The sequence below is a fragment of the Otolemur garnettii genome, unplaced genomic scaffold (genome assembly GCF_000181295.1).
Source record: "Otolemur garnettii isolate 467f Iridium unplaced genomic scaffold, OtoGar3 scaffold00035, whole genome shotgun sequence".
Lineage (NCBI taxonomy): Eukaryota > Metazoa > Chordata > Mammalia > Primates > Galagidae > Otolemur > Otolemur garnettii.
The window spans coordinates 3,764,477-3,778,904 of record NW_003852430.1 but is presented as its reverse complement, the minus strand read 5'-3'; the positions used below and the strand labels follow the sequence as shown (position 1 = coordinate 3,778,904).

General features: G+C 36.7%; 1 protein-coding gene across 1 annotated transcript in view; it reads right to left on the bottom strand.

Annotated features, from left to right (window-relative positions):
• Positions 1 to 14,428, bottom strand: part of HCRTR2 (hypocretin receptor 2) — a 99,601-nt gene that overhangs the window by 36,933 nt on the left and 48,240 nt on the right. The window contains exon 2 of the mRNA XM_003789655.3: positions 762 to 940. Within this exon, the coding sequence (XP_003789703.1) occupies positions 762 to 940 (179 nt within the window). The remainder of the gene's footprint in view (positions 1 to 761; positions 941 to 14,428) is intronic.

The window sequence follows — 14,428 nt, the reverse complement described above, 5'->3', positions numbered from 1 at the left end:
TTGATTTAGAATCTACACTAAAACCTATTGTCTATACTGCTTCCTTTGATCAAGTAGCTCTTAATTCCTTAGGGAGAAAATTAACTACTTCTGAAAACAGATGCCTTAGATTATTTGAACAGAGGCTCAGTCATTGATTGGTCCGAGTTTCTTATTTAACAGTAAGGAATTTAGAGAGTAGACAGTACAATGTTTGCATAGCATTTAATGATGATTTGGGGCTTTGCCACTTTGTTTTTATCTAGAACTTATATTATTTTCCTTTAGAAATATTTTATTTTTATTTATAATGAACAAATATACATTTCTGAATTTCCAAAGTGATGTTTTACGATATATTAAAATTTATATCAAATTAAAATTTAGAAAACATTTATATCATTATGAGGGTTACTTGGAACAGAAATTGTTTTCATAAAATTGATATGCTGACACAAATCTTAATATAATATGTTGAATATATAAACTCCTAATTATGTTTATTACATGGTTTATGTCTTTAATGCAATTTCAATTTTAAATTGAAATCTCATTTAATACAACCACATTTTATTTATTTGTACTAGAAATTTACATACTGTAATATATATAAATTAACTATGTAATATATATAAATTAACTACTTTTTTTTTAAGTATGACAACTCCTTAGGCAAGTGTATCTATTTTTTAATTCACTAGTTAATTACTGTAGGGCCATGATTGAAAACTTTTTTATGGCACCTTCTGTGTTTGCACATAAAAGATGTGTAAAATAATTACCTGTAAATAAGGAATCACTTTGCAGAGGGACTGTCCAAAAAACCAGGTCTCAGTGATATCCACGACCAATGTGGCAGGGAGGCAGGTGATAGTCACAAGCACATCAGCCAGAGAAAGGTTAACTATGAAATAGTTGGTTACGGTCCTCATGTGATGGTTCTTCCAGACTGCCACACAAACTAATTTGAAAAAAACAAACAAAAAAGAAATAGTAATTAAGCAAAGAAAATAGGTACTATTAAGGAAATACTTTCAAGCTAATTAATACTCCTATGAAATCCACGTATATGTCTTAAAAAAAAAATTTTAAGCCTGTGTGGCATTTTCCTTGAATCAGTCTGTATGACTCCTGTATACATGGTTAAAATCAGTTCATTTACTTTCCAAGACATTTCTCAATAGATCAAAAAATTGTGATGACTTTTACTTGATCTTGAGTTACAAGTCCCAGAAGTTAAAGAATGATCCTTGATTCATCTTTCTATTCCCCTCAAACTCCTCCACTCTCAGTAGGAAGTAGAACCTCTAGAAATAGTTTCTGAGCTGGGACTATTTAGGAGCGAGCAATTTTCTTTGCTGCTGTTGTTTATTTCAGATTAAGATGAAGATACCAATGATTAGGTTACATTGTCAATGAACTGTAGTGTTTACTTCCTCCATGACCTTGACCCAAATCTGCTCCCAGACTCTGCATTTGGAAATTTTCAAAGACATGAGCCAACAATTACTCAGTTCCTACTATTGCCAAATACTGAGCTAGATAGTTCATATACTTACATTGTTTCATCTTTTTTGTTGTCATTGCAGTTTGGCCGGGGCTGGGTTTGAACCTGCCACCCTCCATATAAGGGGCCGGTTCTCTACATACTGAGCCACAGGCACTACCCATGTTGCTTAATCTTAAGGGATGATGTCATTATATTTATACATGAGGTGACATATGGCTCACAAAGTAAAAACCTATAGTTACAACTGGGATCTAGCTCCAAGAAGAGAGTGGTCTTTTCACTACAAAAGTTGCCTTCTTCAGTGGAAATGAGAGTGTTGTAATAAAGTACATAGAAATTCTAATCAGTCAATCCTCTCTTCTTCCTATTACCATAATGGCTTCTAAACAATACCCTCAAATCAAACATTGTTTTCAATATTTTCGCTGCCAGCCTCCATCATTGCCTTGTGGTATATCCCCAGTTTGAAAGCTGTACTATCTCACTCAGTTTCTCCCAGAGGAACGCCCAGTTCCTCTAGTCTCTGTCTGATGTGTACAAAGGTACATTATCTCTGGCTCTGGACTGAATAAAGTACAGACTACCACTCGCATCTGTGGATGAGCTTGCTTTATTCAAAATGACAGAATGTGTCTTGGATACCACATTAACCTGACAGAGCTGTCACCCACTCAAATAATGCAGCGATTACCAACTTACCTAGTGAATAAATAAAAGTACATTTTATTAAATGTATTCACAACTCGCTGAATGAGGATTTCTTTTTGACATATAGGTACCATTTAATATTTTCATATGCTAGAAAAAAGTTCTCATTATTTCTGAAGCTACAATTGACCATAAGCTATCAACAAATGTCAATTTAAAAAAGATCTAGATTTCTGAGGATTTAATTTTGAAAACTTCACATCTTCCTCTAACTTTAGCACATTAAATTTAAGTCTAACACCAAAAATCAGGTAAGCTATCATTAGAGTAAATTACGGTCTTGATTATTTTAATATAATGTTGTTGAATGCTTTATTTCCCATAATCTTAAAACACACATAAACATGTAGTCACACACACACACACACACACACACACACACACTCACCCCTCCTAGCAGGTGACAAACACATTATCACAGTTTATTATGAGAAAATTGGCAAAAATATTGTATTTCTGGTACTAGGTCAACAAATGGTCCTAATGATCAATCCTGAATGTAGGGGGGAACAAAAGCAGAATTTTAAAAAAAAATGCAATTAGCTGTAGTTTGATTTTCAACGCCCCACATTTGGGGTGTGAGGACTGGCGGTGATGGGAATGTTATGTGTTGTAGTTAACCAATACTGGACAAAGTACATGTTCAAAAACACTTCTGTGGTGCTTACCATGTGCCATGCCCTGTTCTGAGCATTTTAAATTACTAACTAATTAAATTGTACTAACACTGTGAAGTGAGTACTATTACAATCTCTGCTTATCAGGTGAGAAAATAGGAGAGGTCAAGTAAGTTCAAGGGAAGGAGAAGCGAGAGTTAAGAGTTGAATGCTCGTAACTGTAAGATCGGTGATAAGGGCAAGGGGAAGGGTTCTGCTCGCCTCAAAAAGAGAGCAGGAGCGTCAGTGCTTGGCACTCTCCATGTCTGTGGTGCAAATAGCCACGGGATCAGTTCTCTAAGTAGCTGCAGGAGAGGTTAGTGGGGATTCGTTCATTCATTCAGTCACAGACTCGCTCACTCAGACTCTTTCTCTCCTCCTGCTCAGAGGGCACCTGCCCGGCACCTTTCTTCAAAGACTACTAAGGTTCACTCTCCTACTAAGGCTTTCTCTTTCTCTCCCTCTGGCTAAGACAAATAGTCCTCAGGCATCTAGGGAATTGATCCCGAGCAAGGTAGCACAGCTATCCACATCCAGGCAGTTTCATAGACCAGGGCGGGTGACTGGTTGTCCCAGACCTCGACAAAGTAATATACCTAAGAAAGAATAATAAGTACTAGACTTAAATTAGTCTACCATGATGGTATCCCATATATATATATTTGACAGAGTCTCATTCTGTCTCCCTGGATAGAGTTCTGTGGTGTCCGCATAGTTCACAGCAACCTCAAACTCCTAGGCTCAAGTGATCCTCTTCTCTCAGCCTCCCAGGTAGCTGGGACTACAAATGCCCACCACAATGTCCTGCTAGTTTTTCTATTTTTAGTAGAGACGAAGTCTCACTTTTGCTGAGGCTGGTCTTGAACCCCTGAGCTCAGGCAACCCACCTGCCCCTGCCTCCCAGAGTGCTAGGATTGCAGGTGTGAGCCACCACCCCAGACCATCATCCTTACATGTTCTTAATTGAGGCAGAAAATGAAGAGGAAGCCACCAACTTCTATTTGATAGAGCTTTAACACAGATCATAGAATCTTTGAGTTGGAGATCACCCAGTGTAATCTGCCATGTGAAGTATGAAAAAATCATCTCTGTAGCATCCTGGAGCCCTCCTGGTTGAACATTCATAACAGTAAGAAGTTCATGACTTGCTGGAGCCCTCAAGTTCATGCTGCCGTGGTTTTATAATAACTACTAGCAAGTTCTTGTTCATGTAAGATTGAAATCACTTCCATTTCAGTTCTCTTTCTAGTTCTTAGTTCATTCCTGGAACTTAAGGAGTAAGCCTACTTTTCTACATTGTTTAGTTTCTTAGAGCTGCTGTAGCAAAGTACCATACACTGGGTATCTTAAACAATAGACATTTATTTTCTCACCGTTCTGGAGTCTAGCAGTCTGAAATCAAGGTGTCAGCAGGATCATATCCCTCTGAAACCTACAGAGAAATCCTTCTTCATTCCCTTCTGGCCCCTTGTGGTTAGCTATTAATCTTTAGCATAATTTCAGTCTCTTCCTTCCTCATCAAAGGCATTCTACTGTGTTGCTATCCTCACGTGGCAGTCTTCTTACAAGATACCAGTCATACTAGGTTAGAGGTCTCCCCTATTGCAGTAGGCTTTCTTGACAATTACATCTTCAATAACTCATTTCCAAATAGGGTCATATTTTGAGGTAATGGTGTTAGTATTTAAATATATCTTTGGGGGGATACAATTCACTCGTAACAGTATGCATTCAAATATTTAGGGACCACAGCTATGGCTTTTACTTCTCCAGTAAGTTAAGGTCTCCAGAACCCTCATGTGCAACTGCAGGATTTTGCATCCCTCATCAGCCTGGTTGCCTTATTCTGAACACACTCCAGATTATCAGTAATGGCTCTGAATGAGCCGTCTATAACTCCACACGCGTCTCCAGGTGCAGTCTACTCAGAGGAGCCAAGAAGAGAATGATTGCTTTGGTTATTATCTCTCTAATAAGGACACTCTGAGATCTTATTACCCTTCTTAACATCCAGCTCACACTTTGGGGGGGGGAGGTCATATCATATGTATATCCAGTTACTAGAAATCAATTCCTTTGTAAAAATGTTAGATTGAATCTTTATCTTTGAGTCCTAGCGCAAAAAGGGGGAGGATTTACAAAGAGCACTATGAGAACAATGAGAATAATTTAAATTTGGACTTTATGTTAGATAATATTACTGTACTATTTCAAAATATCTTAATGTATTATTCACAGTATGTCCATTCAAGTATTTAAAGACTGTGGCTATGCCTATTTCCTAAGGCTTTGGTTCTTTGGGACAAACATCACCAAACCTCCTCAGATACAGCAATAGGATTTTGCCTCTCATCATCCTGTTCGACCTGGATGGTAGGGAGACATTTGTAGGTCCATTGCAGTTAGGCTGTGGTTTGCAGCCTGCCTCCATGAACCATGAGTAATCAAGGAATAAATGACCAGGCAAGGAAGAAAGAAACAACAGAAGGCACAAGTGCTGTCCGTGGGGTTCTACCTTCAACACAGGCTTTTTTGAAGATGTAATTGTCAAGAAAGCCTACTGTTGTTTTCAGTTATTAAAACAAGCAGTTGTTTATAAATGCAGGTTATAATGACAAAGACCTTTTAAATATAACATTTTATTTTCCCATTTTAAAAACAGTTTAATTGCTGTTCCATACAATTAACAGACAAGAGCTCAGGGAGTTTCTAAAGATTCTATTTGTATATTATTTTTTAGATATGTTTTTAGAAGGTGTCTGTCTGCATTGAGCTGCAGAATTTCTCAGTCAGCTCCAGGCTCTCTCCATTTGTCCTGCAGAGAAAACACAGGGGCTATGTATCAGCAGATTCTTACAGAGAAAGAGATGGTCAGCCAAATTCCAGGGCGAACGATAAAGGACAAAGGGATTTTTTACCATCTTGGCACCTCTGCATTTCAGATACTATGTTAACAAAATATTTTCCTATTTCTTGATTGTTTATTTAAGTGATGTATATATTTACATAAATATATAAGATAATGATTTCTTGATATTTGTTATATCACACACATATAAAATAACATTTCAGGAAATAACTTGTTTAAAAAATACTGTAGTTCCATTCTTTGCCAGAAGATGTCAGTGAAGCCTTAGAAACTGCTGATCTTGTCCTTTCAGGATGAGCTTCAGACATTGAACAAATTCTAATATTTAAAATGTAGACTTTTTATAATGTAGAAAATGAAACCGGCATTGCAAGTTGAATTTTATAGACCACAAAGGTGGCTTAAGAAAAACAACAGCCAACACCTCTACATAAATACAGATGAATTAATAAGTCAAGGTGAAATAAAATAACTTCCTAAATGAAAAACAGAAAAACGGTACCTGAATATTCATGAAATATTGCCTACATTTCACTCCATAAAGAATATATCTTGAAACAGGTCATGGAATGGAGTGTCCTGAATTATTATAAGATGTAGATTTACTTTCATAAGAATGACAAAACACAATTATAGCCCAGAAAGGAGAGAAGAGGTGGGCAAGGGGAGGGAGGGGGGCCGGGTGGAGGGAGAGTGGGACCTCACCTATTGTGCATATTGCAGGCATACGTGTCAAATATATTAAGAGTAGAGTATAAATGTCTAAACACAACAATTAAATGAGGTGAAGGCTATGTTAACCAGTTTGATGTAAACATTCCAAATTGTATATAAAATCAGCACATTGTACCCCATAAATACTGTAGTGTACACAATTATGATCTAATAAAGAAAAAAAAAAGAAGCTGGGAAGTGGATCAGTATTGCCCTAAAACGGTGAAACAAACTTTACAAGCAATCATGAGGGATTTTCCTATTCCTCATCTTCACTTCACCCCACCACTATCACATCAGACCTCCTTCTTTTTATTATTACCCCCCTCTCTTCCTGGCCCTGTAGGCCTATCTCAATCTCTCATTGTGTACCTACATACCTTGGCAAAGTTGTCTATAAATCGGCCTCAGGGCCGGGCACGGTGCCTCACTCCTTTAAACCTAGCAGTCTGGGAGGCTGAGGCAGGAGGATCACTAGAGCTCAGGAGTTAAAAACCAGCTTGAGCAGGAACAAGATTCCGTCTCTACTAAAAATAGAAAAACTAGCCAGGCGTGGTAGTGGTGCCTATAGTCTCAGCTACTAGAGAGGCTGATGCAAGAGGATTGCTTGAGCTCAAGCGTTTGAGGTTGCTATGAGCTATGACACCATAGCACTCTACTCAGGGCAATGAGACTCGGTTTCAAACAGCAACAACAACAACAAAACAGTCTCAGAAGAATGACATGCAAATGTTGTCACTTCTTTTTCTACAAAGCCGACAGATGGGACACTGCTTATAAGTGCATCTGTGTTATGCAATTTGCCACCCAAAAAGTTATCTAATATGAATAGAAAGAGAAAATTTTAAAAGCAGCCACTCTGTATGCACAAACAACAGGTTTAAAATGTATAATTTTATTTCCTTAATAAAATATAAAAATCTATCATTAGACAAATACTTTCTCCTTGGCATTTGTTCGTTACGTTAAAGTTGATAAAATTCTCCCGAAGACCAATGGTATCATCGCAGTGTTGATAACAGTGAAGAGGCGGGAGGAATACTTAACATACCACACGTAATAATTTATCTGGGAAAGGATTTAGGAAGACAGCATTTTTACACACACAAATGTGCTGGGAGCAAATGTGTTGAGGAAGTTGATAAAACTGATTCCTACAGAGTATCATCTAATCAAGTCCATAAACAAATTCTTCAGAGAGGAAAAATACAGGGAAGAAAATAAAAAAAGACAACATAGGCATGACTTATCAGCTCTCTCTGAGTGGCACGGTGCCTCCCAGGGAGAGGCTCACCCACAAATTGGCACCAAGCTTTCTTACCGTATCTGCCAGAGAACAAGGCAGCACTGTCCTTAATTGGTCCTCACAGGCCCTTAAGGTTGGCCTGAAGAGACGGTGAGGAGGAGGGACGGCTCCAGGCTCGTGGCATCTGCAGTTCTATGAATAGCTGTGTATACAGTAGTTACCCTTCCCCTTCAGTGAACTTTAGTTTGGGGAAATATCAAGTTTTTGGTTACTCATATCTTTTACTCTTTGGATATAAATCATTACAAGTTCCTGTTCCTGTTCCTGCAGCCTCTGACACCGGCCCCTGCATTTCCCCCGGTCCTCAGAGCTCTTCAGGGCCTGTGGTCAGTCCGCAGCTTTGCCCTCATGCCCTCCTCAGAACGCACAAGCAATGGGGCCTCCCCAGGAAGTTTCACTTCTGTTCTTCCTACTGGCTGCAGTTAAATTGTTCTGGCAGTAACTTTTGTAGAAATGCTTTCTTTCCACACATATATATTTTTAATCCTCTTGCCTTTTTTCTTTGATATTCTTTCCTTGGTTGTTATTAACTCTCACAATTTTAATTCTCCCCTCTAAGAACATAACCCTAAAATTAGAACCCAAAGTTGTAACTCCATTTCTTGGATATCTCTGAATAGTACTTTGAATACCAGAATTTCTAAATGTAATTTTTTTATCTTTTAGATCTTCATCTTTTCTTTAAGTTCCACATGAATCATGAAATGTGTGTATGTATGGCTGTTTATGTGTGTGTATATATGTGTGTGTTTTATATATACACGTGTGAGTGTGTGTGTGTGCGTGCGTGTTTTAAAGCATTTAGACATTGTTCTGAAGACCTTGAAGAATCACTGAGGAATTTTAAGCATGAAAATGACAACATCAGGAAGTGCCTGTGGTGCCAGCCCCATATACTGAGGGTGGCAGGTTTGAACCCAGCCCGGCTAAAATGCAACAAAAAAATAGCTAGGTGTTGCGGTGGACACCTGTAGTTCCAGCTACTTGGGAGACTGAGGCAAGAGAATTGCCTAAGCCCAGGAGTTGGAGGTTGCTGTAAGCTGTGACGCCATGGCACTCTACCAAGGGCAATAAAAGTGAGACTCTGTCTCTAAAAAAAATGACAACATCATATTTGTATTTTTCAAAGATGACTGGGGATATGTCTAAATTATGCATCTGTATACTGGAAGGGGCTTAGTATTCTCACTGTTTTAAAATTCCAAGAAATTTAGGTGATGACAAAAAAATATGAGGAAATAAATGAATTCAAAATAAAAGTAAGATGCAAGGTGAGAATTTGGTGAGAAATTACATGTAAGAATAAGGCAGTGAGGTGCACCGAGGATGATTCCCAGGTGCATTGCTGCACAGCTGTGGAGAAGACCAGGATGCTCCCTGAGCTAGAGAACACAGGAGAATGAGGTGGCTCTGTATGAATGGAGAGATAGGAGCTGGATGAAGACTTCAGTTTTGTATATGTGCGTTTGAAGCACCTGTGAATTACCCTGGTGTCAATATCCAGTTGACATTAGGATTTATGAGTCTGTACTTCAGGAGATGTATTTTATTTACGTGTAAGTCTCTGGGATTCATCAGAATCGAAACAGTGATGAAACCAGCTGAGTACATAAGCTCAACTAATGGTAGAATTAGAGTAAAAAGGGAAGGACTTAGCCCTCTTCAGAAAACTGTGCAATTTTATCAACATATTCCTGGTTGATAGATATCTAATTGTGCCAATTGTCCTCTGAAGTACTAAATGTTGTAGTACTGATGTTTACTTTTTTTTTTTTTTACTATTACTAAATAGTTTATATCTCTGGTAATGGCAGATAAGCTTGCAGGACAAACATCCCCCTAAAACAACCAGAAGGTGAACACACCTCTTTAAGACATTGGAAATCTATCAAGGCAGCAATTTCCTGGAGGGCCAATATCTCGGAGAAAATGGGAAAGGAGGTGTCCAGGCATTTAGCATTTCTTTCATCTTAAGAATTTTGGCAATTTGCAAGCACTAGCTAAAAACAGAATAAAAACAGTGGCCAGGAGCTGAGAACATGAGTTGAGCAGGAACTTCACCAGACCTACTGAAAAGAGGACAATAACTGGAGTTCAAGGCCTGTTAAGTAAGTAAGTTGTTCTCTCAGCTGCAACTCCAAGGTGTGACTGTAGGAGGATGAACGTGAAGCCTAGAAGCTCTTCTGAAGAATGATAACCAGCTTCAAATGCCTCCACTGATTGACTGGATGGAGGTTTTCTGTACCAACACTCAGTGTTGACCAAAGCAAAATTAAATCCTCTGATAAAAGATAACATTGTCTAGACTCTGGATTATATAATAACTCTACTTTTTTTTTTCTCCACTCATAATATCCCTTATTCCGTAAAAGTTCTATGGGCACACAAGAAGGGTGCACAAGACTAACAAGTCCATAGAAAAATAGAAAAAAATTAAAAATAATAAATTTCCCCCAATGTTTAAATGATTGAATTATTAAATTCAAGATATGAGCTATTATTATGGAGAAAATAAAAAATAATTGAAAAAAAACAAGATGATATTAGAAATTAAAAATATGGTAACTAGAAACACACATGGATTGAATGGAAGATTAGGTGAACTGTCTGACAGCAATATCCACCCTATGAGAAAACACCCAAGCTAAAGACAGAAAGAATGCGAGTAATATGGTAAAAGTTCTAATATACATGTGATTGGATTCTTGGTACATGTAGAGGAATAGAATGAAGTGGAACCAATATTTAAGAAAATAATGACCAGGAAGAAATATGGCCCAAGAATTTTCCAAATAAAATTAAAAGTCTCAATCCACGTATATAAGAAGTACTACAAATCTCAATCCAGATAAATATAGAAGAGAATTATCCCCAGTTTTATGATCATAAAACTACGAAAATCCATAGCAAAGGAAAAGTTGTAATGCAGAAAGAAGAACTACATCACCATCACAGCGTCATCAGGACATTGCCACCTAAATTCTCAAAAGGGAATGCTTAGAAATATTTTACAAGTTCTCATAAACAGTTTCTCCCACAAAAGATCAGGAGTAAGTCAACAAGGGTATTCTATTCAACATTACTCTGGAGAAAATGTAATAAAACGAATGAAATCATACAGTTTGCAAAGGATTAAATAAAACTGATGATTGTCTGCACACGACATACTTTTGTAAGTGTGGAAGATTCTCCAGAGACACTAATAATCTCAATAAATGAATTTGTTGAGTTTGCTGAAAATGAAGTAATCCATAATATATAAACTATATCAAATCAGTATATGAAATATAGAAAATAAAATCATTTTTAATTAAATAATAAGAAAATATAATTTTAAAAGGTAACCCTGAAAATAGTATTGAAAATATCCAATATCTAGGAAAAAATAATAAGAGATAGAAACATTTAAAACAAGATAAATAGAGAGGTAAATCTTATTTATGCAACAGAAAAATAAATATTGTAAGATTATCGGTTTGGCACCTGTAGCTCAGCAGCTAGGGCGCCAGCCACATACACCAGAGCTGGCGGGCTTGAATCCAGCCTGGGCCCACCAAACAATGACAACTACAACCAAAAAAGAGCCAGGCGCCTGTAGTCCCAGCTACTTGGGAGACTGAGGCAAGAGAATCGCTACAGCCCAAGAGTTTGAGGTTGCTCTGAGCTGTGACGCCACAGCTCTCTACCCAGGGCGACATAGTGAGAGTCTTGTAAAGCTTGACAGATTTTAAAAATTGTATAAAAATACAGTGGGCCAATATTATCTAATATGATATTGAAGGCCAATTAACTATCAAATGTCATAAAGTGTCAATAGACAGAACAGTTAGTATTGGCACAAGGATCGAGAGGAGATCAAGGGAATAGAATCAAACTTTGAAATCCGCACTTACACATATACAAACTCTTGGTATATGTGACAAAATGCCATGTACTACATTATGTTGTAGAGACTTTCCTATAAACGATGCAGAATAAATCCACATCTACATAATAAAAATCAACATTAATATTTATAACATCCTCTACTGTATATACAATATGAATTCCAGATTAATTATTGATCTAAGTATGAAACTTAAAAAATAAACTTCCCATAGATAAGACCTTAAACAGACACCCTCAAACATGCTAAACATTTAGGAAATGTTTGATAAATTCAACAACTGTAAAATTAAGATACAGCAAAAGAGTTTGAAAATACATGACACAGAGGGAGAGAATTTACAATGCATTGATGTGAAAAAATTCGGTTGGCATAATTATTTCTAGTAGTCAGCAGGCCTTGTTGTTGCCACTTCTGTTGTTATTGTAGCTTTAGGATTCTTTTAAATTGAGGTACCACACCTACAAACATGTACAACTATGAATATATCACTAGGCAAATTACTATGGAGTGTCCCTACCCTGGTAAGCATTCTACATTTCAGACTAGTAAATACAGGAAGAATGTCCCCAAAGTCACCATGCATAGGGAAAATGGGAAATGCATCTTTCTTTTTTTAAATAAGATATTCACTACTAAATATTTACAAACTATTCTCTATGTGTTGGCCCCTCTCTACACACATGCGAAATCTTCTTTTCCACTCATGGTCAACACACTCCAAGACGCCCATTATTATGTGAGTTTGCTAATTTTTCTTATGTTATGGAAATTTTGGGGACACTGGAATATGACCAGCAACCACTCCAGAAGATCCCTTCATATTTCCTCCTGACCAATATCGTTCCTGCAACCAAAAGAAACCCTATTGACTTGTAACCTCATTTCACCTGTTTTTAACTTTGTCTAAAAGGAATCAAGACGTCTGCTGTCCAGCATTTCAGTGTACTAAAAGCTTACCGCTCTTCTCTACTATTGATGGACATTGTAGTTCATTATCATTCAGGGCTGTTGTACAGGCTGCTACCAACTTTGCTGGGCATATATTTTGACACGTGAATGTGGGGATAGAGTATGCGTGTGATCACCATACTACATAATTGCCAAAGAGTTTTCCACTGCTTGTTGCAGTACCAAATTTTACTCTCACTAGCAGGTGTGAGTGTCTCCGTTGCTTTACATTTTTGTCAACACTGTTACTCTCGAATTTTGGAGTTTTCTTCCAGATTAGATATTTTGATGTAGGAAGTTTAACACATTTTTGTATGTTTGTGGGGTATTTGAAAACAGAGCAGACCATTATTCTCTAGTACCTTGTTATTTTACAGAAATCTTATTCAAAACTTAGGGAGCTATTAGGTAACTATTTTAGAAGGTGATTTTTTTCAGAATTGATGCGGTGATTTCTTGGTTTTAATCTGAATTTAATTTGAAACAAAGTATCTCTCAAACCAATCTAATGATTTCTCCCCATCCTTTCTATAATATTCGTACTCTTATATTTTTACCATCTAATATAATCCATCTTTCTTTAAATTGCGTGTCATTTAACAGAAGCAATCTTTTACTTTTTATCTTCTACACTCGGAGGCTCCATTCTGAATGTAGTAGGTGCCTAGTAAATTGTTGCTGAGTGACTGACATCATGTAAAATTTACATGACTCAGATTTTACTTTTTGACATTGGAGAATTTGTCATGAATATTTGACCCTGAAAATTGAGAAGAAAAAAATTTAACATAAGTAAAGCATAACAACCACTTCTACATTGGTGCCTGATATCGTTTTTTTCACATAAATCCCTGAACTAGTGTCTGAGAGTGTCTTAGACAAAGGCTAAAAACAACAGAACGACCTTTTTGATAATAGGACGGACCACACAAAATGTGTCTGCATCTAATTTAAAGACAGAAAGAAAATCTTTCTGTCATGTTGTAAGTACATTATGATTGTGCAAAGTCCAGTCTCGGTTACAAACCACACTGTTTTCTGTTTTATGGTAATCTATATTTAATGAACTTAAGTAGATTTTCTACTTAGAAGTTCATGTTTCACTTTTTCTAAATAATATTCGATCATGTATGGCTTGCTGTCTTTGAATATAGCTTAATAACATTAAATAAATAGAAGCAAAGACTACTTGAATCACCCAAAATATTACTACTTTTTAAGCTTACCCCAAATTGTTGACATTCAAATGAAATTTGATAATAACATATCATGACCATTTTTAAAATCAAGCCTTATTAATTTCTCTAAAAATCCACCTTCATCTCTCACTCAGCTTCATAACACCTATCTCATTTTTCTTGGGTCATAAGACATTTGTTTCTCCAAATCACCTTGAAGATTCTGAAATCATGTATAAATGTTGCTTTCTGGGGAAAAAACATAGTTTTAAAAACATCAATCCACTTGTATTAAAATTATTATTGAATAAAAATTGATATAATAGAGGTAAAGTACACTTTGGAGTTCAAAAGCCTTAATTTGGATCCCATTTCTAGTATCCTGTACACTTTGGGCAAGTTATTTACCCTTTCTGTGCTTCGGTTTTGAAATGTGCAAGGTTAAAATACTTGGATCTATTTCTATAGCCATGTTTTAATGAACATAAAAAACACTTTTTGTAAAGCGAGGAACATAAAGCATGATAGCTGTCCACTAAAAATGATATATTGTCAGCTGAAGAGAAAACATAATAAAATTCCTCACTAGTGATCTCTGTCGAACAACCAACACTTCTATCACTGAATAGCTTAAAAATTGTGCCAAAGAGGCCGCTCTTTTATTCAGTAGT